The sequence below is a fragment of the Anser brachyrhynchus genome (assembly GCF_964034855.1).
Source record: "Anser brachyrhynchus genome assembly, chromosome: 20".
Taxonomy (NCBI): Eukaryota; Metazoa; Chordata; class Aves; order Anseriformes; family Anatidae; genus Anser; species Anser brachyrhynchus.
In genome coordinates, this window is record NC_137713.1 from 3,319,202 (window position 1) to 3,346,206 (window position 27,005).

The 27,005-nt window shown below is 50.1% G+C and overlaps 2 protein-coding genes across 10 annotated transcripts in view; one reads left to right on the plus strand and one right to left on the minus strand.

Annotated features, from left to right (window-relative positions):
• The window catches only part of TBX4 (T-box transcription factor 4), a 56,966-nt gene extending 33,959 nt beyond the window's left edge, over window positions 1-23,007 (plus strand). For all 3 annotated transcript variants that reach the window (XM_080563021.1, XM_080563022.1, XM_080563023.1), the window contains 6 exons: window positions 2,540-2,659; window positions 4,316-4,463; window positions 14,657-14,809; window positions 18,186-18,274; window positions 18,751-18,992; window positions 20,370-23,007. In XM_080563021.1, the coding sequence (XP_080419147.1) occupies window positions 2,540-2,659; window positions 4,316-4,463; window positions 14,657-14,809; window positions 18,186-18,274; window positions 18,751-18,992; window positions 20,370-20,992 (1,375 nt within the window). In that variant the 3' untranslated portion in view covers window positions 20,993-23,007. The remainder of the gene's footprint in view (window positions 1-2,539; window positions 2,660-4,315; window positions 4,464-14,656; window positions 14,810-18,185; window positions 18,275-18,750; window positions 18,993-20,369) is intronic.
• A 136-nt stretch (window positions 23,008-23,143) lies between these two features.
• Window positions 23,144-27,005, minus strand: part of BRIP1 (BRCA1 interacting DNA helicase 1) — a 122,949-nt gene continuing 119,087 nt past the window's right edge. For all 7 annotated transcript variants that reach the window (XR_013941189.1, XR_013941190.1, XR_013941191.1 and 4 more), the window contains one exon: window positions 23,144-26,908. The gene's annotated coding sequence lies outside the window, so the exon portion shown is untranslated. The remainder of the gene's footprint in view (window positions 26,909-27,005) is intronic.

Genomic DNA, 27,005 nt, shown 5'->3' on the forward strand with positions numbered 1-27,005 from the left:
CTGCTGATGGCTACCCTGCGCCCCGTGTGTGGGCCCAGAGCTAAACCCCGGTGAGCTTCCCCGCTGCAGAGCGGCAGTGTGGCTGCTGTCACTTCGGCAAGTCCCAGATTCACCATTTCTGTGACCGGTTTCCACACGGGGAAGATCTGGCCACGTTCGGGTGGTGTGTGGTGGCAGGACTGAGGGGGCAAAGCACCAGGCCGAGCCCTGGTGGCACCTGGCGAGGTGCTGGCAAGCCTTCGTCGTGCCGAAGGAGCTCCTCAGCCGCTGCCGGTCTCGGCGCGAGGCTGTGGGCAATGGATGCTGAAGCAAGCTATTGTCAGGGAAATCTGGCACTGTGGAGCAGGCAAGTGCTCCTCATCCTCTGCGGAGCACGCCCATCCGCAGGAGAGTTCCTGCCTGCAGAGCCTTGGCAGAGCACTGCTGCGCCTCCAGCCCGCTGCCGCGCGGCTCTGTTGACCCACCGTAAATTTGGGGAAGCAGGCAGGTTTTTGGCCACTTCCCAGGGCTCGCCGGGAGCTGCACGGGCCCACGGTGGGCACGGCTGCGCTGCTGCAGCCCCGCAGCTCGGCTGGGGTTTCTGCTCCCCTCTCCTGCAAGGAGCAGGACGCGGTGTTAGGTGCTCGCGCGCCCTTTTTATTTTTATTTTTTTCAATTGAAATTCTATATGACTGCATTTTGTTGGACCCAGCTCTTCGATTTGTCATGCCTTCCCACCAGAAATGCACAACCCGTGTTTGTATCGTATTGCAAAGAGATATTTACTGAACGACTCCCTGCCAAGGGGTTGAGAAATATGTTTTCATTAAGAAAATTAAACTGACAAGTCCCTGGACAGCACATTAGTCGCATATTTTTTTTTTTTAAAGGCCAAAATGCAGCAGCTAATAATAATGATGAAATGTCCTGCACAGCCAAATTACTAAAACCTACCCCATGTTTTCCTGGAAAAGAATGCGGGGAGTTGGCAAACGTGGCTGAAGCTCGGCTGTTGACTGCCTAGCCCAACGCTACCACCGCAAGATACTGAGCGGTTTGCAAGTTAAGCAACACCTTCAATCAGATGCGAGTCCCCATTTGTTATCCTTAAAGAATTTCTGCTGTATATATTATAGTAGTACTTTGGCTCTTTGTATTTATTTTAGAGGGCTATACTAAAGAACATTATAAACTCAGGCATGTCCATGCTGTATGAAGTCCATATGCTGAAGCTTAATTTTAAATGCCATTAAAAAAGCACTTAACATTTACAATATATCAGTCCGGCTACTTTAGCAGCTTGGATGTACTACAGTAAATGAAATGATTGAGAAAAAAAAGAAATTCAGAAGCTCGATGTTATAAAAATCCCCAATGCAGGGTGTTCTCTGGGTACAATGTAGCAACTGTCAAATTGCATCAATCTCCTTTCTGATTTTCAATCTATTTTTTCTCTTTTTGGTTTCATTTTCAAATGTAATTTTGAGGCCTAATTTTTTTTTAAAATCTTGGCATTCAGATTGGATTCCTTATGCAATTTTTTTCAATGTGTGAATTGGGCTGTGTATTCGCAAATTGAAATGTCCTACTGTATTTATACAGGTGCTTACCTGTATGAGGACAAGGTTAAGAGGAGTGCAGAGTTTATGAATGAAAATCAAATACGGACATTGGTAAACCACCCCTTTTTAGTCCCGGCTAATTACATGGTAAACATCTGGAATTTATGCAGGGTGTGTAAAAGAGTCGATTGAGATGATTTCTAACAGGGCCCATTTTGTTGCCTTCTCCCCAAGCAGCGACAAAATGGTGCTGCCGAGCCGGGGCATCCCGGCTGCAGGAGGGGATGGCAGAATGGCCTGGGCGTCTCGTGGAGCAGTGACATCAGGGTTGGGCCCCTTGTTAATTACGGCAATTACAGTGACTGCAGGATGTAGCCATTTTCATCCTCCATCCTCTTGTGCTGATGACAAGGAGACTTCACAGCAGGTTGCTGCCTTGGCTCCCAGCTTGCTCAACTGACCGGATCGTTATTTTTTATTTTATTTTATTTTTTTCCACTGTATGAGGAGGATGTTGGGAAGATGGAGCCAAGAAAATAGTTGCTCAGAGAATGTAAAGTGCTTGCTCCTGCAAATCCTGGCTCCTGGTGCTTTCAAGAGCTCAGGAAGCGCATGGAGGTGCCTGTCCCAGTCAGGGCCATCTCCATTAGACCATGTATATGCTGATTTCATGGCCATAGCTTTATTAAAAATATATTCTTTAATATTTCATAGATTCCTTATGTATGTAAGATGTGTATACACAGCCTTTCATGATACACTGTTTTTGTTTTTCCCCATTTTTGTGCTAGCCCTTTGCACAGCCCGCAGTCTGGAAGGGCTGAGTTTAATTCAGGTGATGTGTAAGTAGCAGTAATGTTTTGCAGCTCATTTGTCCTAGCGTGAATTCCTCACGTGCTGGTGGTGGAGCTGACTTTTGGGGCGCTGCTCCAAGCTTTCCATCAGTCCGAGCTGTTTTGGCTTGCTCACTAACGTGTTAACCCTTTGCTTTTCCCAAGGAGGATGTTTCCTAGTTACAAGGTCAAAGTGACTGGAATGAACCCCAAGACCAAGTACATCCTGTTGATCGACATAGTCCCAGCCGATGACCACCGGTATAAATTCTGCGACAATAAATGGTAAGAGAACATTTCTGCATTTGCTTTCCTTTCAGTAAGAATTGCAATTGGATGGACTATTTGTGCCTTCCCTGGATGCCAACGTCCCAGAGCTCATGCATAGAGCAGTGATAGGTGCAACAAGCACAGGGGCTGGAAGTTAAAACCAGAAACATTCAAAATTAAGTGTTCTGAACAGGCTGGGTGATTACCTGCTGGAGCAAACTGCTAACACAGCTGGTGGATCTCCAGAGTGAGAGATCGAATGTCTTTTCAGAGGAGATGCTTTAGGTCAAGCATAGGTTGTTTGGCCTTGTGCAGGCATCAGAGGGTGAAGCCACAGCCTGTGTCAGGGCCTGGACTGGGTGATATAATGGTCCATTTTGGCCTTAAAATATATATCTATGTCTTAAATTCCTTCTCCTGTACCAATATTTTGCATTTAGGAGGTCAGCTACGAAGTAAAATGTGGGGTCATTTATTCCAAGCCCTGTTCAGTCACGCTTGCTTCAGCAGAAGGGAGCAGCTCTTCCGCCTACCGCAGTCCAGCTCCGGACCCAGCTTTTTTCTTTTAATTTATTATTCTTCCTCCAGAGTTTCTTTCTCTTCTCTAATTCTTCCCTTCCTTGTGTTTTTGATAGTAAAGTTACTTACCACAGAGGCAGATGGGGTTTTTGCTTTCTGACAAAGGAAGCGTGTTTTTTTTCTCTCTTGGTTTTTACCCAAAAATATGCCTAGCAGTCTCCTTGACTGAGACTAGGCCGTGTTTTTTCCCCAAACCTTCCACCTACTGCTGCATGGTGAAAAGACGAGCAATGGAAAACTTCGTAGTCATTTTAATGGGAACAAGCCCAGTGACATCCTATAAAACTGCAATAATTTACTTGCACATTAGGGCTGCTCCAGTTTTTAAAAATTCCTTTTCTACTCACTTTTGTCCTGGAGTGCTGCTGGGTAAGAGGAGTGGACTGAGGGCCTCTGCAGCGCCCAGTCCACTTTGTGTTTTAACCATTAAGCCCTAGATGATGGATAGTTATTAACTCTGTTTAATTTAGCTTTTGCCAGCCCTTGAGCTGTTTCCCCTTTTCATTTTATTGCTGCTGGAAAGTCTCTGTTGTTTTTGGTAATATTGCTTTTATTGGTGTTTTATAAGAGGAGAACAATACACAGTAATGGGGCAGTTGCCATTAAGGGATGCATCAGAGTGAGATTTCACATCCGTGAACGTTAGCGGTGGGTTTGATGTGTGGGCAAGGACAGCTGGCAGAAGGGATGTGAGGGCAGAGCAGGGCCAGCACCCAGCTCCTGGGGGCAGCCCCGTCCCATGGGAGCCACGGCCCCGACTGCTGTTGGGAACCTTCTCCTGGAGAAGTGCGTGGGATCATCCCCATCTGCAGGATGGCCTTGGAAGGCTTATTCCATGGCCAGGCCTCTCCAAAAATCGAGGCAAGATGTCCTCCTTAACCCATGTCAACATGGTGACACCACCCCAGGGAAATGCCACATGGAGCGGCAGAGATCCCAAACCCTGCGGGCAGCGGGAGCCTCTCGGGGCCTGGCACATCCCCCAGGACAGGGCTGCTCCGGGGCTCACAGGGGGTGGTGTGGGCTCAATGGCAAAACACTGTGACATGGGCTCTGCCCAGGTGGTGCAGTTTGTAACTGCTGTGTTTGCAGGATGGTGGCCGGCAAGGCAGAGCCGGCCATGCCGGGGCGGCTCTATGTCCACCCCGACTCGCCTGCCACGGGCGCGCACTGGATGCGGCAGCTGGTGTCCTTCCAGAAGCTGAAGCTCACCAACAACCACCTGGATCCCTTCGGGCATGTAAGAGATAAGTCCTGCGAGGGTGCTGGCTGGAGGGGGGGGGCCGCGGTACTGAACGTGTGCGGATGGGGGTGCTGGCGGGGGTGACCCGGTTGGTTTAACTGTGGGTAGTGGTACCTGTTCTGATGTGGCTGGGTCTGGGGGTGCTGAACGTGGTGGGCAGGGGAGCAGGGTGACTGCTGGCTTCCCCTCGCCGAAAGGCAGTGTCTGCCGGATGCCACCGACCTTTTATTTTCTGCCTGGGAAGTTTCCAGGCAGTGCTGCAGGATTTTCAGCCTGGCCGTTGCTGCACAAAGCGCACGCAGCTCACACAAACAGGTTGCATAAACTCATTATTTTCCAAGCTGGCTTTGGCAGCCCTATAAAAGATCGAGTATTTTATTTGGAAAATCTTAATTCATGTGCGTTGCGAATGCAGAAGAGGGAAGTGCACAGTTATCTACCCCGGTGCATGTAATAACTGAGACCAAGGGCCCCTCCAGACTGCCAGGCAAGTGGACGCTTATATAATGCATGTAAAAACAGGGACCTGTCTGGTTTTCACTGCCTGAGCTGAAAGTCCCATAAAAATAAACAAAACCCACTGGCCACAGAAAGGGAAGGTAGGTTTCTAAATCCCTTTATGTTTAGTGCCATCAGCTCCTTCAAGAAACACAGGTAAGAGAGTCTACTTTTATCCTCATATCTGGGTTTTAACCTGCCATGTGTTTTGGCAGCAGCGCTTTGCAGGGTGGGGGGCTGTGAAGAGGTCCTGAACGAGTGCACAAATAGAGCAGAAGGGTGTCTGCCGTGCCTCCAGCCACCAAAGGGCTTATTTTCACGTGGAGTAAATTGTCACGATGCCACTGAACAGCCGGGCAGGAAGAGTGAAATTCTCCCACGCTGAACCGGAGAGAGGCAGGATAACCCTGGCAGTTCAAAAAAGCTGTTAAGGAGCCAGAATTTTTTGTCGCACTCATAATTTTCTGCAAATTTCACACTCCAGAAAGCACGCGCACGCATCCTGGTGCCGCGACGGAGCCCGGCCTGGCAGCAGCACGGGGCTGACCCTGCCCCAGTCTGCTGACCCCAGGGGAGCATGTGTGAGCTTCAAAGGCACCTCGGCACCATTTCATGCTGACATTATTAATCACAGGCCATCTCTCCCCTTCACTCGGCTCTGAGGGGAAAAGCACCAAGGAAATGAAAGGAAAATAGCTATGCTGGGTTCGCACAGTAGAAATTACACAGAGTCCGCACATGGCAGAGCTCAGGTGTCCGTAGCTGCACCGACCTGCTTGCTTTGCACGTGTTATTCCTGTACTCTTGTTTTTTTTTTTTTGTTTTTGTTTTTTTTTTTTCTCTTGGTTAGCTGTGTAGCTTAATATATTGCTGTTTACGTTGTAAAATGTAAACCATAAAACATACAGGATGTTCGATGTGGCCGTAAAACAAACAGGATGTGCAGTGTTGTTTTTGCAACTTTCGACGCTTGCTTTTCCCGACTTTGTCATTTTTTAACTGCCGTTTTAACACTGCATTTTCACTGGGAAGGGCTTTTTCCCCTTCTGATAAGTGCTATGCCCTCCTGTGGAGCTTCACTGGTGACACAGAGGGGTCTCTGTTTTGCAGCGTGGCGCAGGGCTCTGTCCCCTGGTGCCACAGGAGCTGTCCTGCTCCGTAGCACAGCCCAACACTGCTGGGCTGACGCCGCTGGGAAAATGCCTGGAATAAATCGTCCTAAGTGCCTGGGTCACCGTGTGGTTCAGGCATTGAAAACCTGCCTCGCCATGTGGGATTTAGCCACTTCTCTGACAATTCCTCTTTGGGCTTCTAAATTAATGGTCTGCTTTTGAGAAACCCGGACTCGGTACTAGGTTAGGTTAGCGTGAATTTTCATAGCAGGAAATCCTGAAAACCATCCTGCTCCCGTTGCAGCCACGGCTGATGTCCCTGGGACAGAGGCAGAGCCTTCCCGGTGCGGCACGGCCCGCCCAGCCCTGCCTGCCGCTCGGCAGCGAGGGCATTAAATTACGAAAAATAACAGCTTCTCATTTCTAGGAATTTGTTCCCAGCGATCGCAAACCCTCTCTTAAAGCTGCCTAAAACAAACAAGTCAGAAAAGCCGCACGGCTTGTTTGCCTTCTCGTGCTCCAGCGAAGCTTGCCTGCCATTTCCTTTTGTCTTTGATTTTCTCCAAACCTCAAAACCATGCTGAGAGATTTCTCCGGGCTTCCGCCGGTGCTTGCTTTGGGTGCGTGTGCAGCTGCCAAGCCAGACCCCGGCCCCCAGACCCCCCCCCTGCCCCCAGCACCCCACAGCATCGTGCGTGGGGAGCAGAGGCAGCGTCTAGCTCGGGGTGGCATGAGGCTCCCAGGAGCTCGGTGCTGGAGCACCGGGGGCTGCCGGGCTCCGTCCTCGTGCCGGAGCACTGGGTGCCTGGGCCTCACCTCACGGCAGGCAGCAATTCTGCGTCATTCTGGTGAATTTGTTGAAAATCAGTCCCCTGCCCCGACTCTGGGCGCTGTGATAGCTGCTTAATGTCATGGACGAGCGGCTTGATGCAGTTCATAAAGAGAAGTGTAGCTACAATTGAGGCTTAAATTAAGTAAGTTAAACAGCTTAATTAATAAGCCGTGGAGCTGAAGGCCATGCTGCAACCCATGGAATTAGACTGAAGATTATTTACGTGGGTTGTCGGAGGGGATGCCTTACAGTCTGTGCTGGAAAGCCTTGCTTTCTGACACTGATCCTGAAAAACCCAGCCGCCAACCGCTCCTCTGGGCGCCGGTCTCCAAAACCACGCTCCAGCTTCTTTCCCCGGCCAGTTATCTTTTGTGGTAAATGATTAGAGTTACAGGCGGAGGCATGGGAGGCATTTTTCAATGCAGACAAATAAAAATTTACAGATTTTAAATACGAAGAAATTAAGTGCAGAGCTCTGTAATCTGCACGCAAAACCCTCCGGGTGAGCCGCAGTGAACGGGTTTTGCGGCAGGGAGGCTCATGCCCGCTCGCACACCACCAGCCGAGTGCGGGCTGTATATGTTACTCTTGGGGGATTTTTCGACCATGAAAGGCTTCTTTCACACCGGGCTTAACAACTGAGAAACGCTCACGTTGAGAACGGATTAAGAAATCGGCCGTCGCCGTAACGTTCAGCTACGGAGAGGTGGATCAGATCCTGAAGAGAGCATTGTGAGCCACCTACGCTTACAGAAAAATTGAGATGAATGCATTTTTTTAAAACCTCCACGCATGGAGGTGATCGGCTGGGTAGAGCCTCGCGTACCCCTGCATGGCTGCCCGTGGCTGTGGGGCCGAATTTTGTCCCCTTGTGCTGTGCCTATAGGGATGGGGACAGGGACGGCTCCATGGCGTCGGCGGTGCCACCTCCCGCACAAAGCCCGCTGTGCATGCGCCGCCCAGGGAGCAGCCCGCTGTGTTTCCCGATGAAAAATGAGAATTGCTCCTTCATCAGGAACCAGGTTATGTCACAACACGTGCTAACGGAGCAGTTAGCTAGCACCAGCTGTAGTTTAATGCACAAAAATAACCTTACGGTTGGAAAGGACAGCAGGACGCTCGTATTTCTTTCGGGAGGTTAGCTCAGGGCGTGTGGGGAAAAATTGAGCGAGTCCTGACAAACACTTCCGTAGTGATAAATGCTCATGAATGGAATTCCACTTTCTTCAGAGGTTTCAAGTATGTAAACAGCGGGGTGGAGGGCGCCCGTGAGACAGTCCTTATGGACCCGGGCCCTCTGTGAGAGCAGGACGCTGGCGCTGCGGGGAGGTGGCTGTCCCGTGGGACTCACTGAAGCGATCTGGCTTTTTTTGCTGTTGTTTCTCTTTGGGCTTTTTTCCGTCTCCTGACACAAGGTGTTATTGAAGCTGCTGAAATTGGCAGCTCTCTGAAGTGAAAATCATTTTCTTTCCTTTCTTGTGCAGTGCTGAGCATGTGGCAGTGGTGCCAGGGCACAGGTCGCACCGATAACCCCGGGGCACTTGCACGCCCCCAGCCCTGGCTCCCCAAACCCCCACAGCAGTGCCCGGGACTTGCGATGCTGCTGGGTGCACAGGGAGGTTTGCTGCTCCCAGCATCGGGCACCGGGGGGACAGGACGAGCAGCAGGGGTTAAGCACTGTCCTTAAACATGGGGGCTGCTACGAAGCAGCAGAAACTGTTAGTTAAGGCAGACTTCCATTTTTTTGTGCTCCGTGCGTGATAGAGAGGGAGGGCATGAGGCTGCCTTGCACGCGATGCAAATAGCCACTGAATGAGTGCCAGCTTTTGGTGCTGCAGCAGGGAGGGCTCCAGTTTGGTCACTCCTGAGGGGTCACCTGGGACATTTGCAGTGCTGAAGTTCGGCTGGGTTTGGATCGTTCTCCTGAGGACCGGCCGCACGCGGCGCTCCATCCGCAGAGGAGGTACTCAGGGGACGCTGCCTCTCCAAATGCGACCTGTGTGGAAGGAAATCATCTCTGACCTGCAGCCCCCTCCTCCTCCGGCTGCAGGCAGGCTCTGAGCGTACGGAGCCATGGACAGCCGGCGCACGTAGGCGTGGAGAACCGCTGGAAAACCGCAGCAGAGCGAGCACAGCGCATCGGGGGCTTTGCTCTTGTTGTTGTTGTTGTTGTTAATGACTCCGCCGAAATCCAGCCCCTGCCAGAGGGATCAGCCTTTCTCGTGGGCTGCTGCAGTCGGGCCGGCTTGGAAAGAGCGATAGCATCGCATCAGTATTTCTGGCAGGCTTCCGCTGGGACCGGATCAATTGGAAATTATTTTCGTTTTACAGAACACATAAAAATATTCCTGCGGAAAAAAAGACAAGTAGAAAGACAAGTAAGTGGAGATTCGAAGTGGAGACCGGGACAAATGACACTGGAGATTAATTTAATCCCCCCCAGCACTGAGCTGCTGCACGTGGTCGTGGTGCGCACGCTGCACCTGCCTCTGCGGTCAGCGCAGCTCTGTACCTGCTGCCAGCAGGCAGGGCCGCTATGGTTCCTGAGCTGTTAGGGGTGGTCTGTCACTTCTGCTATCATTTTAAGTGACATTGCTTGATTTTCTTGACCAAAATCCGTTATTTACTAGCTTTATTCTCTACTACTGACGAGTTTGTTATTTCTCTCCGTATTTCTTGGTTTTATATGTTCATCACTGAAAGATATCTTTTCCTCTACACTTGGGGTTTCCCTCTCACTTTTCGATCAATTTAATTTTAGCACTTTTCTCTCTTTGCTTGCCAGGTGCACTTTAATTAGGCTCACGTCCTCTTACTCTTACAAAACCCCAAATTCAGTTTAGGATTCTTTGTATTCGTTTGCTTCACGCTTTGCGGCCAAGCCATTTCCGCATGGGGATGACACCACGGACCAAACCCAGTTACATGGGAAGGTCCCAGATGAAGTTTTGTGTTGGCTGCTGTGCGGAGCAGGGTTACGTGTGGCAGGGCCCAGCACGAGTTGCGCAGGGATGAGCAGACCCGCGTGTGTCCTTTAAAGAGCTGGGCAAGAACGGGCCAGGGGGTGCTGGGCTGGAAGGGAGACTTGCATCTCTTGTGTTAAATCTTTTTGTTCTTCCTTTGCTGGTCTATATCAGCCAAGTGTGGTGGATTTTTGCAGTTTAACTAGAATCAGACTCCGAAATCTTCTTCCAGCCTTGGGTGGGGAGCTGGCCTGGGGAAGGAGAACGTGACAAGGTCACGGCAGGCGAAGGAGCTTTGGTGTCGGTGGGTGAGAGTGGTGCGGGGCAGCTCAGGGGGGCTGTGGCAGGTGACGTGCCTGGCACCCACCCGTCCCTCTCCATGTGGAAATTAGGAGTTAGTGTGGAAGTGAAGTTCTCCACTGCATCACTGTATCAGGAGCTTGGGAATCACCACCATGAATTTCAGCTGACGTTAGACAAAAAAGGACCGGGAAAGAAAGAAGAGAAAACTAAAAAAAAAAATCGCAGCTTTGGCCCTCGTGAAAGGAACAATTTGTGTGAGCTCATGTTGACTCTTTTCCCAGGATTTTCCAGCCTTTCCCTCTTCTCCCCATTGTGCGGATTGCCAGGATGAACGCTCGGCGTGGGGCGGCTCCTCCCATGCACCGGGGCCGTGCGGGGAGAGCGCGCTCAAGGTGCGGGCACAGCTCTCGGCTCTGTGCATGGAGAGAGGTCTGGAGAGTCCTGAAGCTGACTGGAAACAGACAGGACGAGGGGCAGGAGACTTTGGAGCTGCTGTAGAGGTTGCCCGAGGGCAGGGGTATGGTTCTGCTGCTTGCACTGGGGTCCCGGCACGCGGTGGAGGCGCGGGGAGCTGGCAGGTGGGACGTGATTTCAGGCTCTCCGTGCCCACCAGCAGGGAGGAGGCACCTCTGGGTCTGCTTTGAGAGGCCACGGCCTCGTGGCTCCTCGTCCTCCTCTTCCAGGGCTGTTTTTGTGGCTGTTTTCCAGGCGGGACTGCGGAGCCCCAGGTCCGGGGCTGGGCCTTTGTGCTGCCGCGCCGCGTCCCGCCTCGGCTCAAAGCCTTCTTCGGTTTAGAAAGAATAGAGGGAAGGAAGAAAGAAGCAGAAAAATGTATTAAAATGAGAGATTTTATATTAGTTATGTGATCCCCTGGGAGCGACCATAAAATTATGTGGCTTTTTCGTAGCCATTTACTATTCAATATAAAAAGGGCAGTTGCCATAACAACCACTGCATCATATGACATTTGATACCTTGGAGAAACAGGGAGCGCTCTTAAATCAACTCCCCAAATTTCATATGAAAGTAAATACATTTTACTGGTGATTTCAAGGATTGCGACAGGCAAGGCAGGACCGTACCCAGCTTCTGGCCTTTGGGCCCCATCCTGCAAACTGACAAGTGCCTTCAGGCCCCGAAGCCGACATTACTCAGCAGCGCACAAGATGAGATGCTCACAGAGTGTTTTCCTAAGTAGCACTAAATAGAAGGAGCAAATGACACCAATTTTTTTTTGACATTTGTTGCTGACCGGGGAAAGCCAGAAAAAAAACAACAACAAAAAAAAAACCCCACCCTCTAAGTTCCAGCTGCCAACCGTGTGATCAATACAAATGAGTGAGGTGGGGGGATAAAAAGCCCCACCGTGTGTGTAAGCTTAGCCCGGACTTTGGAGGCTGTCTGTCGTGTCTGATGGGCATGTGTCATGTGGGGAGCCCAAGGACATCGCCCTCCAGATCCCAAATTTGGGTTTAGCCATCTGATTTGAGGAGCCTGATTGGGATATCTTTTTGATTTACCTTCTTCTTTAAAACACCTCTTTAGTAGCTACCATTCTTCAAACTGTCCATATTTTGTACTGAAAATGGTTCAAAAAGGCCTGACCCTGAACCAGTCCCCCACGGCCTCGCGACACAGGGACGCATAACTCCAGCATCCCCGCGTGGCCCAGCTCTGGCCCGTCAATTAAAATACTTCTCATTTTTTGTTACAATTCTTTAAGTTAATCTTTCCACTGATGTTCGTCACTGGAGTGGAATTTACATTTGTTTTGCGTATTTTTAGCCAACGACCAGTTTTCCACAGCAGCCTTTAAAACTATTTATCCTGGATTTTTGGCATTTCACTTTGCACAGGCGCAGGGGCTTGTAGCTAGGGTTTAGGAGGCTTTTTGGAAGGATTCGCAAGGGTTGTGGACACACGGCCTTTAAGCCAAGCATAAATAAGGGGGCTGCTTGTGCAGGCACCGCCTCCATGTGCAATTCCTCAATTTCCAGCATGTGAAACATCGGCTGTGGGAGTGTGGGGCATGGCAGCTGTCCCCAGGAAGCTGTGCCCTCGCCACCCTTGCCCGTGGCTTTTCCGCAGCTGTGGGCTCATGCCTGGATCCGCGGGAGGGACCGTGGCGGGTCGGTTGGAGCAAGACGGGCAATAAAGCCCCCTCTGGCAGATAAAGCTGCTGCTGTTCTGAGCAGGCAGGCCGAGGGCTGTGAAGCACCTCAGCCAGGCTTGTGCTTGCACAGGGCACCTTCAGCCGCAGCATTGTAGATAATTATGTGTATATATATATATTATATATATATATGTATATATATATTATATATATACAATATATATAATATAATATAATATATACATAATATATACATTATTATATATTATATAATTATATATACCATTTAGATATATTTTTTCCCTCACAAATATCAAGCGGCTCAAAATGAACCTCCAGGCGGATTTGCAGTCACAGCTGTAACCATGAGCATCTGTCAAAAATCCTTTCCTGGAGGCTTCTTCCAGGCTCCAAGAAGTCATCGTGTTTATTCTGGAAATTGTTTGGACTGCTTGGGCTTAAAGAGGTTATCAAAAACAAAAAGAAAAAAAAAAAAAAAGGATTTTTTTGAGGGGTCATCATGGCCCCGTGGGTGCTCTGGAGGGGGAGCTGGGAGACAGGCTGCTCATCCATTCCTTTGGAATTCCCAGGTTAAGGTGTTTTTCTTTGGTCTGCTGGAGACTTGCTCTGACTCGGGGGCCCAAGTCACCTTGCCAGGCCTGGGCAGCCAGGGACAGGAGGTGAGCAAAGCGTAGCGTAGCTCAGCCTCTGCCCCAGACAATCCATAGTTATCGGCCTCAGTGCTTAGTTACTGAGATTTGAGAGTTTCAGTGCCCCTTCCCATGAAAGCCCGAGCCCTCTGGCGCTGCTCATCTCGGCGGTTTTATGAGAGGCTGATACATGAAAGCGCAGAGAAGGCTGCAACCCAGAACCTGAGCCGACCCTCCGCTCTCCAGCCCGCATATCAACAGCTGCAAAGTGGTTCGGAGACGTGATGCAAAGCTGATAAAATGCCAAAAATTCCTCATTCTCTCTCCTGGGGAGCAAGGAGGGCTGTCTGGAAAATGTCAACAATAAAAATTGCGTTTAAGTGGTATATAACGCAGCCGGCTACCGTGGGCAGCTCCGTGCAGGCAGGCGGAGGGCGTTACAGCCCCACGCGGCACCTCCGCTCGGCTGAGCAAGGGGAGGTGTGCTAACGCCACAGCCAGCCTTGGAGCAAACGGCTTCTGTTTCTTAGCAATCCTCATTTACCATCGGCTAAATCCACAATTTGTGTAACCAGTGGAGCTCTGCTGCTTTGTGGCTTTCCCTGCCCGTCCATCCACCCGTCCGTCCATCCGTGCACCCGCCATCATCCGCCTGGTTCTCCGTCAGCCCTTGAAGAGCCGACCTGTGCCGGAGTTCCCTGCCGGATCCTCTGCCGTGTCCCCAGTGGGCTGGTTGTGTCCTGCAGCCGCTCCGGGTGCTGGGTGCCGGCTGGGCTCAGGGCAAGCTTGCCCCGGGAGCGGCTCCTTGAGGCATTTGGAGAGAGGGGAGAAAAGTTTGAAGCGTGGTGTGCGAAGGAAACGAGAAGCACGCAAAGAATCTTCTTTGCCCAGAGAGAGGAATAAAGGCTTCTCCTAAAACCATTCCATTCCTTAGAAGAAATTCCTTTTCTTTTTCTGGGACACGCGGGCACTTCCATTCTTTGTGGCAGAACAATGCTGCAGTGGCCCCTCCGTGCTTTGGCAGCCCCATGCGCGCCCATCCTGCGGCAAACCCCAGCGAGGGCATCCCGGGACCTCGGTGCTCCCTCGCCTCCCCTCGCCCCCCTGCGCCCGTCCCCGTGTCCCACCTGCAGAGCTGCAGGGGGCTACGGGGTGCCTGGCCCCAGCCACCCGCGTGGTCAGCTCCACAGCCAGGAGGGACAAAACCCTGCTGGTTTGTAGTTTTCTTTTAGCGGCAGATAAAAGATTTTTTTTTTTTCTTTTCCCCCCCATGGTTTCTGTGATTTTTTTAATTATTTTTTTTTTACCTTTGCTAAACTGTGTATTTTTCAGCTCAGTAAAGAATTTATTAGGAAACTTTATGGACCAGTCTGCTGGTGAATTATATATATTGTGCAGCTTCAACGTGAGCTGGGAAAAAAAAATTTATGGCTTTTTTTCCACCCAGGCTGACTCTGTCCAATAGCAATAAGAAAATGAGAGTTTAGTAGAAAAGCTCTAAGTTCAGCATAACAGCTCTCACCAGAGCAGCAGATACCTTCTCTGCCTTGGTTCGTACACATTTATGTAATGTAATTTTCCCCCACAATTTGAAAGCAAAGCTGGAGCTTAGCGCTAGTGGGCTTTTGTGTCCTGCTAGCAAAGCCTGTCAAGTAGCCAAGGCTCATCTTTTTTTTTTATAAAATTGAATCGCTCACTTTAGCATCAATTGTTTTCCAGATCATTCTTAATTCAATGCATAAATACCAACCGCGGCTGCACATTGTGAAGGCGGATGAGAACAACGCTTTCGGTTCGAAGAACACGGCCTTCTGCACCCATGTGTTCCCGGAGACCTCCTTTATCTCGGTGACCTCCTACCAGAATCACAAGGTACGGCACGTCTGGGTCTGAAGGTGCTTGGGTTGGGGGCTGTGTGATCCTACAGCTTCAGTCCTCCGCGGGTGCCCAGCGGGGTTTGTGCTCGGCCGGGGCCGGCCGAGGAGGGCGGCTGGGGTCTGTAACACGACTGAAAGCTCCTGCTTTAAAAGACCAGTTCCCATCCCAGCCCTGCAAGCATTAAGCACAACCGAAGAGCCGGGAGGATGCAGCTAAGGAGAAGCATGAAAAAGCATTGGGTAACAACATCCTGGCGAGCCCTGCTCGTCCAGGGACTAATGAATCGGGGCGCTCATAAACTCCAAGATGTCATTCAAAACAGCAAGCAAATCTAATAATGACTGGTAAAGCTTGCTCATAAATCTCCAGCGAAAAGTAATTATAGCATGTGTGTTTAGTGAGACACACAAGGAATGTAACCATAAAAAAACCAGCTACGAGCCTGCGCTGTGGTTAGGACATGAAGGCAAGAGGGGCTTTGGGTGTCTGTGTTTTGTTTTTCGGGGGGATATAAAACACAAAGGGCTTGGTCCTGCCCTTTCTGCCTGGTTCTGGATGCCCACGAACTGCAGGGTTTGTTTTTTTCCGTTTCTTTTCCATGCGGTGTGGTAGGGGCAGCACCGGGTCACGCTCCCGTATGAGCGGCAGGAGGTGCCGGCGGTGCCGGCAGTGGGCTGAGGGGTGAGGGGGGAGCAGAGGGCTCGGGCGGTGGGACCGGGAAAAGTGGTGTTTGTGTCTCCTAGTGCCTCCTTCCCTCCTGCATCAGCCCAGGGAGCTGAGGCCACCCAGCTGAGGGCAGGCAGGTTCCTACAGCGCGGCCCTACAGCGAGGTGGTGCCAGCGGGTTCGGTTCCCGGTGTCCTGGCAGTGGGGTTTTTGCATGGGGTGTGTGGTGGAGAGGGGGCACAAGCATCGTGCCCCGCCAGGCTGCTTGCCCCTTCCCTTTACAGGGGCAGTGGTGGGGTATTGTCTGCTGGCAAGGGTGGGGACTGAGCCAAAAGAAGTGAGGAGCAGGAGAGGCAGTTGATTGTCACATTCCTGTGACAGCAGGCACGCTGCCACTGCTGCAGGGTGAGGAGGGGGCTCCGGGCTGCGCTCCCCAGGCCACTACTGCCTGCCTGATTGCGCGAGCACCTTCTTCCCTTTGGTTCTTGTTCCTGTGAAACAGGGCTGGGGGGGTTCTGATCAGACGGAGTTTTTGAAGCACATTGGGACTCGCAAAGAAAGGGACAGGGTGTGCAGCATCGCCAGAGCCCTCCTGGTGCCCCGACTGTGTCATCTGCCATTTGTTAGAGGACCAGCTCTTTTTCTAGACGTTCATAGAAAAATCCTCCAGGAGCAGAAACATATGTGAAATTTTTCCTGCCCAATAACCTGACCAGACCTTTTCCGCCCAAGCAGGATGCCTGTGTGCCCTTTGATGCTCGAAGCACAGAGTCCTTGCAAGCTTTTGCAATTAGTGAGCCAGTTAAAGGACTCGGAGTAGAGCCCTGGGTGTGTGTGGTATGGAAAGACAGAGAAAAGAGGTCCCTATTTGGACACCAAAGTGAATCCTGTTAGAAAAGTTGTAGTTGTTGGTGTAAAATGACCGGTTGCCCAAACACGGTTAACCAAAAAAGGCTCGAAAGAGCTTATTTAATACCCCCTTAAAATGTCTCGCAGCTCAATAGGGCCTTTCATCCCTAGGGTTCCCGAAGTGCTTCATAAACTTTATACTTCCACTGTCCCCGCCACGCGACCACCTCGTGGGGCGGCCCCGCAGGTGCGGCCGGGCGCGAGGGACGAGCTCGCCGCCCTCCCCACAAATCGCAGCCACTGAGAAACAGCAGGATGGCTGTGCTTATTCCCTCGGGCATCAGCAATTGAAATGCCAGTCTGGGCATCTTTTAGAAAACAAACTGCAGAACTATGTTTAGCTGAGGAATGCCCAGCCAGCAGGACGTGTCCCAATAAGTGGCCGGCCTTCTGAGCAAAACCCGAGGGCCTCTGTGGCAGGGGGGACTGCGAGGCTCTGGGATCGGAGGGCCAGCAACCCCAGGTGCAGGTTGCCCAAAGCTCCCTCCTGGGCCGCATGAAGCCAGGGGACCGCTGTGACAAGGACGGATGACACCCTGATGCTGCTCATGTCAGTGGAAAACTCCCCCCGGTGTCCACAGGGCCAGGATTACACCTCCAAATTCGCTGCACAAACAGACATCGGATCTCTAATGTCGCCCAGCCTAACAGCAATTGCAAATTACTTAAAAAAAAAAAAAAAAAAAAAAGGAGAGAGAAAGAAAAATGTGAAGTAATGGAAAAAACGTATTTTTTCAGCAGGAACAAACTCGTTAAAATGTGTCGTGTCTGAACGGGGCTGCTGGGAGCAGCCAGGCTGGGCGCTAGGGTCACTACGTAGCAGAACGCCGTGACGCCGTGCACCCGAGGCTGGTCGGGGGCCGGGAAGGCCCCACACACCTCATGGCCCATGAGCTGGGGGGAAGCTGCCCCCAGCCCCACTGGTGGCACATGAACAGCCCCAACTGGGCCAGGTGGGGCCGGGAGCACCCGTGCTGGGCCCTGGATGCAGCCCGTGCCCCGCAGACATCCCCCCCCCCGGCACTGCTAGAAGCAGCACTCGCGGCCGCCTAAATTCACATGTCAACACGTTCCTCCCCCGTCACCGAGAGCAGCCAGCTCTTTTCTGGGGAGTTTTTTTTGTGTTGGTTATTTTTCAGCGTTGCTAAACATGTGGTCATTAGCTATAGCAATGCTCTTGGCAAGTCATCCGAACGCAGAACCTGCTTGTCACCCTCGCCCCTAAGAGCGGATGCAGGCTGGTGTAAGGTCACCCCTCAGGTGGTCTTTGTTGCTGCCCGTTGATCTATGCAGAATCCTTTGTTAAAGAGGTGCTCGATTTTATTTTTTTATTAGTGGACACTGGACACGTACTTACCTCTCCCCAGCGTTCCTGACAGCTGTAAGGCTTTGGTTTGTGCTCGCCTTACAAAAGGAAGGGGCCGGGGACAGGGTTGGCGAGGGAAGGCTGTATTTACTGGGGCTGTTGGCCAGGTGAACTGTTTGGTTTTTTTTTAAAGGGAAATTTCACGTCAGCCCAGAGGTTTTTTTTTTTTACAGCATTTTCACGAAGTGGCAGATCTTTCACAGTTCCATTACAAAAGCTGAGCTCCACCAACACTAAGTCTATTCTATTTTAAGGTATTTTGACCATTTTGCTCTGTATCTCTCGTGGGAAAAGGCAGCTCTTGCAAAAGACAGCACCTTTCCCTTGCCCAAAGGCAAAGCACCGTTTGAGTTGTGATTCTTCTCACAGAGGAAAAATGACCAAGTGATCTTTTTTCAAATGCTTTCTGCTTGGTTTCCTTCTCTTAAAGATAACGCAGCTGAAAATTGAGAACAACCCCTTTGCTAAGGGATTCAGGGGAAGCGACGACAGCGACCTGCGCGTGGCACGACTGCAAAGGTACGGCGGGGCCGTGCGAGGATGGGTGGGTGGGCAGGAGGGACAGACAGACAGGAGGGACACATGGACAGGAGGGGCTCCACGGGGCTCCCTCTTGCCCGGCTGGTAGTAGCTAGAGAGCATCCCATCACGTGCGTGTCTGTGCACAGGTGTGAATACAACCATGTGCTGCACTTCTTTGAAGAAATTTTTCAAATGCCATGGGGGCACCCAATTTTCTTGTATTTGGGGGCATAGGGGCACTCTTAGTGCCCTTATACCTCTGAAATGCTCTTCTCTAGTTCAGTGACACACTCCGTGTTGTCGTCATGCCTGCCCACACCCAGAGGAGTGTGGTGAGGGTGAGCTCATCGTGCTTGGCAAAGGGCGTTGCAGTCGTTAGATGGGGATGCTCTAAGGAAGCCAAACTAATATTTCACCCTTCTGTTAATGCTGATTGCTGTCTAACCGGTAATAATTTCTCTCACCTCCTTTAGCAAAGAATATCCAGTAATTTCCAAAAGCATCATGAGGCAGAGGTTGGTGTCAAGTCACGGCCAGCTTTCAACAAAGCCAGATGTTAACCCACTTCACGGGAGTCACCAGACCCTTCAGCATTATCAGTATGAGAATGGTGCTCACATGCAGTTTGCAGCCTCAGATACTCAAGATCTGCCACTCAACACCTTCACAGCACAGAGAGATTCAGGGCTCTTCTATCATTGCCTAAAAAGAAGAGGTAACTAGAATTTACAGCTAGAAAAATATTAGAGCAAATAGACCTAAAAGCATGGGCACTGAAAGCTTACCATTAATTCCAGTTTGTTTTCTATCTGGCTGTTAGGCCTTAATCTGCAAAGTGACCAACGTGTTTTGGAGCTGAGTTTTTGGGAAGTTGTTTGTTAGTGGTTTTGTCCTATAGAAGGCAAATTCAGCCTCTGGAGTCAGAGCTGAAAAACAAAACAAAACAAAACAAAACAATCAGAACACATAATTCAAATGGAATGAAGCTACACTGGAAAATTATCGCTTTCTAGAATCAGCTGAATTAATAATATTTGTTTGGAGGGGTCCTTATCTATCCTGAAATGTCCTGACACTGCCATTAGCATTAACGAAGTTGCACACATTGAGCACTTTCCAGGATGAAGCCATTAGCAGTTATCTCGATGTCTGCAGATTAGTGGGACTGTGGTGGCTGTCTGTAAGCATCCTTTCCTCCTTATCAACTCATTCTTAAGTTTAAGCGAACTGTAGCTCCATTCTCTTCCTTTTAGTCCAGCTTCAGATGAGATCATGGCATGTTTTAAGTTAAACGGAAAATTTCTGCCCAGCAAAATCCTTCTATTTGCATGTCTCATTGGCTGCTAATTTATTTAAGCTGTGAGAATCCTCTGATCGTGGGCAAATGAGGAATCTAGCAGCACCAGTAATGAGGACTGCAAGGCAAATGTGTAATTCTAGCAGATGTTTAATCTGCAGATGAGTTCACAAATTCATCCGGAGAGTGTTCCTAACAGCTAACAGAAGGCGGCCGGCGAACGCCGCCGTGGCCATCGCAGGAATGGGGTTGTTGCTTCTGAGCATGAGGCCTAGGGGAGGGACGGGCGGTTGGTAAAGGTCTCTTTTATCTCAAGATATTTCTGCAGCTTTTGACATGAATCTCTGGGGAATGTATGGTGATTTTTGCAATGACAGGAAGAAAGGCTGTGATAAGACCCTCTGAGAGACTTCTTGAATTTGTCAGGGGTAACGCTGCAGCACTGTCATGGACCTCTGTTATCTGGGTGAACGTGAAGTAATCCCTGATGTGAGAGTAGTAGGCCAAGTCACTTACTTAACCTGATAAATGTCATCAGAGTGCTTTGAGGCTGATGGGATTACTCTGACACTTGCAACACAATGTCGTTGTGATATTGTACATTGTCTTTCCAAAGCGAAACAGTTCAAGCAAATTAATCTGAAAAAAGAGCAGCGGTAATGTAGCGGAATAATCCCAGATTGCGTGCTCGGATTCTGAGGGGACTTCACAAAACCCCCAGAGGCTCTTTCTGGGTTGTGGCTGAGCGCTGCCGCCCCGGGAGCTGCTCCTGAGCACTGGTTTCTCTGTTCACAGAAAGCGCTCGGCACCTGGACCTGCCCTGCAAGCGCTCCTACCTGGAGGCCTCCTCGTCCGTGGGAGACGATCACTACTTTCGTTCCCCGCCGCCGTACGACCAGCAGATGCTGAGCCCTTCCTACTGCAGCGAGGTGACTCCGCGGGAAGCGTGTATGTACTCTGGGTCTGGGGCCGAGATCGCCGGTGTGCCGGCAGTGGACGACTTGCCGCCTCCGCCTCCCCCCTTGAGCTGCAATATGTGGACTTCTGTCGCACCTTACACCAGCTACAGTGTTCAGACAATGGAAACTGTGCCTTACCAGCCCTTCCCCGCCCACTTCACTGCCACCACCATGATGCCGCGGCTCCCATCCATCGCGGGGCAGGGCTCGCAGCCCCCAGGGAACAGCCACTTCAGCGTCTACAACCAGCTGTCCCAGTCTCAGGTCCGGGAGCGTGTCCCTCCTTCCTCCTTCCCGCGGGAAAGGGTGCACCCATCTGTGTGCGAGAGAAAGCCCCCCTCTCCGCACCTAAACGCGGCCAACGAATTCCTCTACTCCCAAAGCTTCTCCTTGTCGAGGGAGTCGTCGCTGCAGTACCATTCAGGAATGGGGACTGTGGAGAACTGGACTGACGGATGACTCCGCGGGCCCAGGGGTGCCACAGCTCGTGTTACTGCTCCCGGACGGTGTTAAGCCAGCGTTGATACCTGTGGGTAACTTGCACTTCGGTGAGACGAGTGTGCCTTTCCAGAGGGGGTTTGTGTGCGTGCAGAGCTCGTATCTCCAGGCACACGGAGCATTCCGACTCCTGTCTCGGAGGGCTGGATTCATCAGCCTCTCACTGACTTCCGAATAAATTAATTCTCGCGTCTTCGTTACTGATCCAGTAGAAACCATCTTCATGACTAACAAGTGAAGTAGCTAGTCATTTGCTTTCGCCTATAACATTAAACATCCGTAAGCAAATTTTGGCTACTGGGGAAAAATACGAGCTTCACTTTTACGGTACTTGGTTCGCGAAGTCACAGAATCCCCTAAATCAAAGGAAAACGCCATCTGTTCTGCCGCGTAGCTCCAGGACTGCCGTAGCAGCACTTACCAGGCTCTTTCCGTCTGCAGAAATTCTCTTTCCCCTGAAGTGGCGGAGCCTGTGCGGGTGCTGGGCGCGGGGCAGCGGGCTCAGGGAGCTGCGGTGCCGCTCCGGTGGCTCCCCGGCGCAGCTGGAGCATGGCGTGGAGAAGAGCAGGCCCCGATGCACAAGCGTCTCCTCTTCCCCCCACAGCACCATCTTTCGTGGCTGTGGGAGCCCGAGAAGCGAAACGCTATGCCCCAGGCCAAACGGCAAATTAATTGCAGCGTTAGGAACAGACCCAGTGTCTTCAGACTCTCATCCATTGATTGAATCACACTTGCTTATTGCAATATATTTATGAAGTTTAAGCTTAAAAGTCGCTAATACTTTCCAGAAACGATTTCTGTATTTGCTGGTCCTTGATTTCTTTCGTATTCAGCTGAAATGCGCCTTTTGTGCTATGTTTTTTTTCTTTTGCAGCTAACTCAGAAAGAATTGTTTTCAGCATAAAGGAGGCATAGAGAAGTGGTTTTTAATTGGGGGGTGGGAGTGGGAAGAGTTCCCATTACCTGTCAGGCTTTACAGTGTACAAATATTTGTAGAACAGGTAAAAATCTGTAACCAGTGTATACATTGCTACTATTGTTTACCGTGGAAGTATCTTGAACTGACTCCAGTGCTGGCTTTGCCTACAGAGTGCCGAGAGAATCGCTGAGCCGACTCACGTGGCAGGGAAAGCTGCGCTCCTTATGGACCCAAACTCCCATCGACTTCACCCAAAAAGCTCTGGAGCAGGGGCTGCCTCCTGCCCGTAGTGTGCAGCATCCATCTCGCCGAGGGTCCTGGCGCTGCCGTGGCTTACCTGGAGGTGACAGCACAGAAATGGTGCTGGGAGTCTGGTTCCACTAAAGAGCGCAGTATTTAAGCCCTAGTCGTGAACAGCGGGTTGGTGGCAGCTTTTTGCCCCTGCTTCCCACGTGGGCAAAGGCAAAAAGCTGAAATGCAAATTTGGAAGTCGGGAGGTGCTTCTGCGTTTGGATGGATCCATTCCAATGAGGAGAGGCTGATGAACGAGGGCAGCTGCTCGCAGTGAGACAACCCTGAGGCCACTAAGGTGGAGGTCGTGCTTCAACCCGGACAGGCCTAAACACCCATTCAGCAAACGATGTGTGTGACTGGTGTGGATTTTGTAATCGGATTTTGGAAATCACTACAATTTTTGCATGCTGAATAGCTATTTATATACATATATATATTATATATATATATATAAAAATATATATATATATCACAAATGCAGGCCACGTGTCCAATTCAGCTTTGCTTTTTACGAATGAAATACTTAATAAAAATGAATGTTGCAAGTTTTTTTTTTTTGAAAGACATCTATTTAAGATTTTTTTTTTTTATTACACACCTTTGATGTAAAAACTAAGAATTGGTTAGATAAAAAACATATATACTACAGATAAATCTTTATTAGAAACCACATTAGATACAGGTGGTGTGGAATTTTTAAATGTTTGTTACATAGCATGGACATTTTATTTTACATATCAGAACATAAAGTCATTTTACTACTATAAACTGTCTCTGGGTGCATTTCAATAATGAGTATACAAACGTTCCGTGGTGAATTACTGGATGCCGCGTCTGTCTTCTCTTTCCTACTGTCTGATTATACCAATTAACACTTGCCCAAAATTAACACTTGACCCTTTACACCCATGCCATATCCACTCCAGCAAAGTTTAACGGCCCACTGCAAGACTAAGTTTTTTTTTTTTGGTAGTATTTCTTTTTTTTTTTTTTAAATGGACAACGAGCACTGCTAGACTGAAGTTAAAAGTACTTATAACAGAAGCAGCAAAATGATGCTCCCATACTTATGTGTGGACCAGTTTCATGTACAGTGGTGAAGTACAGGGCTGGGGGGCGCAGGGGTCTCAGGGTATCGGCAGCCATAAGGTGAAACACTCGGGTCATTCCTCACCATGACACTGAATCAACACCACGAGACGAGCACTGCCACTGTAGCCTACAATTTATGGGGTCATGAGCCCAGAGTCCACATGCCAAGCTGGACTGGATCCTTTGCCTGTTTTACAAATATGACTAACAATAATAATGTCCTTTTCAGTGAATAATCACCACCTCTATTTTGCACCATTTTTCCCCCACATCTCTTGATTAATGCAATATTTATTGATTTAAGGCAGCTTTGAAAGTAACTCCTACAAGAATTGTTCCAACAGCTTTCTGTTCACGCAGGGAAGGTAGAGGAGCCTTGAACCCGTAACTAACGCAGGGTTTAACGTTCAGATGGAAGCAGACGAGGGCGCACGCAGCCGTCAGGCTTTTTGTAAAGCTCACAGCTGAGGTTCGGTGCTGCGCAGGCGCTCTGCGAAACCCCGTGGCACGCCGCGCGCTCCTAGAGTTTTAAAAATACGACATGGTATGGCCACTACAGGGCCCGGTTGTAAAAGGCTGAGTTAGCAGATAAATGCCCAAAATTTGGATATATGCTAATCTGGTCAGCTGGGCTCCTTTTATAGTCAACGGAGAGAGATCAGACACTTAGATTAAATGGGGATGAATCATGCTGTGGTGATGATATTTTCCACTCATAGAGGAATCCAGCTCAGCCAGGCTAGGTTTCCCATTTGTAAATGGCTAAAGTTAGGGGGATCCCACTGCTACTCGGCCTTTACAAAAGCATTTAGAAAGCATTAAATAGCATCCAGCTCACACACCACATCTGAACCGAACACAGACCCGCAGCCAGCACACCCCCCGGAGCGCATTCTGGCTGCGTTCAGTTAAGGAATGGAAGGGTGGTGTCTGTTTGCTTTTGTTTTGTTTTCACTGCAAAATTTCTAACCCGCTTTCTGTGTCTGATCCCAAAGAGAGCTCAGGGGCAAGGGCGGAGGCACCCGGGTCCCACTTCAGTTCTGCGTTTCACGTCGGGGTGGGTTTGGTGGCTGTGGCTCCGCTCGCCGCTGTGCGATCGACACCAAGCTCCCCGCTGGCCCACAGGGCAGTGCGCTGCCAAGCTGCTGGGCCTCCAGAAGCGGCGTCTGACTGTATCCAAGCCTCCCGGAGGAGCTGGAGGTGGGAGGTTAATGCTCTATTTGGTTTTCGAATTAGAAACGGTAAACTGCAGACACCACTAAAAACAAACCCAACAACCTGCACAGCATTAAAACGTTACCGCACCTAGGTTCGGTGTGCTGCAGCGCGAACACATTTTGCTTCTCAAGAATGTGGAGGGCTTGGTGTGTGTGGAGGCCCTTCCAGCTCCAGCTCTGCCTAGGTGGCTCGCCGCATCGTAACAGCGAGCGGCAGCCCGTGTGCAGAAAAACTAGGCCCATTTCAAATCAGATTAAGGCAAAAATTAGCAAGCGAGGAAAACTTGGCTGCGCACGAGGTCTGTTTTCCATTGATGTATTCTAATCTGTACCTAAAAGGCTGTTTTTCTTTAAGGTAGATGTCCAAATTTAATATTGGCATGAGTAAGATAGTTCCACCGAGTCCAGCAGCAGTGATGCCAGCACTGCCTTTGGACTTCACTCTAAATAGAACAAATATTTGTATCAGTTTGCTGAGTATGTGAGTAATACGAATATTTGCCAAAATTTAAACAAGCTAAACTTTAGGCATGCCAAAAACCCCACCGTTCAATTTGGTATCGTTGGCAGCTCGCAGGCTCAAGAGAGGCCTAAGTCTGGAAGAGCTGGGGTGTTTTTGGCAAACGCTAATTTTTTTTTCCTCTCTCTCCACATTTTGGAAAATTTGTGCCTCTCTGTATTAATTTATGATGTCATTAAATAATTCTTTTTGCAGCTTGTATAGAAGGAATGTTTCTTTTGAAGATGAGAACTCCCCTGAGGATGATTATAGTGAAAAATTCCAGCAGGAGGAAAAAGTCTCCTCCCTCCCTGGCCACGAGTGTTTCTGCAGTATTGCTTGAACAGCAAAAAAATTTACAATATTTTAATTCAAGGGTCTGCTCCAAGGAGGTGCCATGCACTTGACTGTGACAAGAGGCAGCCCAAATTCAATGTGATTTGAGGGTTTTTACTGCTTTGATAGTAGGATGTAACGGAAATCATGAGACTGTGACTTGGTGGTGGGGAAAGCAAGGTTTTGAACAGATTTCCTTTCCACAAATACAGGATCAATATTAAAAATGAAAGCGAAGAAAACATTGGGAACCGTACAACAAAAGCAAAAAGTCATGTCCAACACGAGCTGTACTTTAACACAAAAACACTGCCACGTGAAACTGCCCCGGACTCTGTCTGTCACTTGGTCACAGTAGGCATTGGAGCTCAGATCGGTTTCATGAGGGGATTCACAGCCACTCCTTGCACCAGCACTGTGAGGTACAGACCAGCCTAGGTTGTATTTAAACTGAAGTGTAAAATGAAACTCGTCAGGGGCTGCCTGGCCCAGCAGGGGCTGCCTGGCCCAGCAGAGAAGCTGCCCAGGGGTGACGGCAGCCAAGTAGGCCCACACGCTTGCCTTCTGTCAGGAAACCTGTTATGGCAGTCGTGACCAGGAGGCCTACCTGGCTGATTCCTTTTGAGACTGGGCTTCTAACGCTGTGGCAGATTTCAATTAAAAGGCTTTCAACAATTAAAATATTTTAATTTTGCTTTGTGGTTTTAAATAGCAAAGACTGTGAGTGTAAAGTGGGAAGGACGGTGGAGAATCAAAATTTGCTGAGGGGATAAAGCACCTGTGACAGCAGGAAGCCTCTGAACCCCAACCATAGACCTCCAGACCTTCACATAGCCCCAGAAAGGTGGGAACTCCCCCTAGAGGCATGCACAAAGCCATCTCCTTGCCAGGCCAACGAACCCTTGAGTGCTTGCAGGAGGTGTCCAGGACCACCCCCTACAGCACCAGGAGTGGACCCCACCACTGCCAGCTCCTCCTTCACAGCACGAAGCTTAGAGAAAGTCTTGCTCCCAAGAGCTCCTGCATCCCAGAGGCGTGATGTTAACAGCAGGTGTAGGGTTTAGGCACATGTTTCTTTCCACCTGCATGACACGGGCAGTGGCCTCGGGCCTCGCAGTCCCTGATATATTAACTATTCCCATCCAAGTGCAACAGTCTACACCCAAAAGTCCGCACTCCCAGCCCACGGTACATTTCAGGCTGTTTGTCGATCAGGGACTTCCACAAAGTGAAGAGTTGACCATGGAACCCTTACCCATCGGGTGCCGTAAGCACCAGGCATAGGTAAAGAAGGCGCAGCAGCAGCTCTTCAGGTTTCCTTCTAGGAGAAACGCACCCCAGGAGAGGGCTTATGGCTCCAGGGGCTCGTGCTGGTGACTCCTGAGGCTGTTTGATCCAAAGCCTCCTTCTTGCTCTGCCGTCACATCCCTCGCACCCCGTGCAGCTTGGAGGCCCCTGGGCATGCACCAAGGTGCCACAGGCTGGGATTGTAGCCCCAAGTCTGCCCTTGGAACCTGGCCCTAAGAGAGAGGGAACAAAAGAGCATATAAATTAGTGCGAAGTGCTGATAACGCTAGTTCGATTAAAATTAGGCTTTGATTTATGTTAATTAGAAAC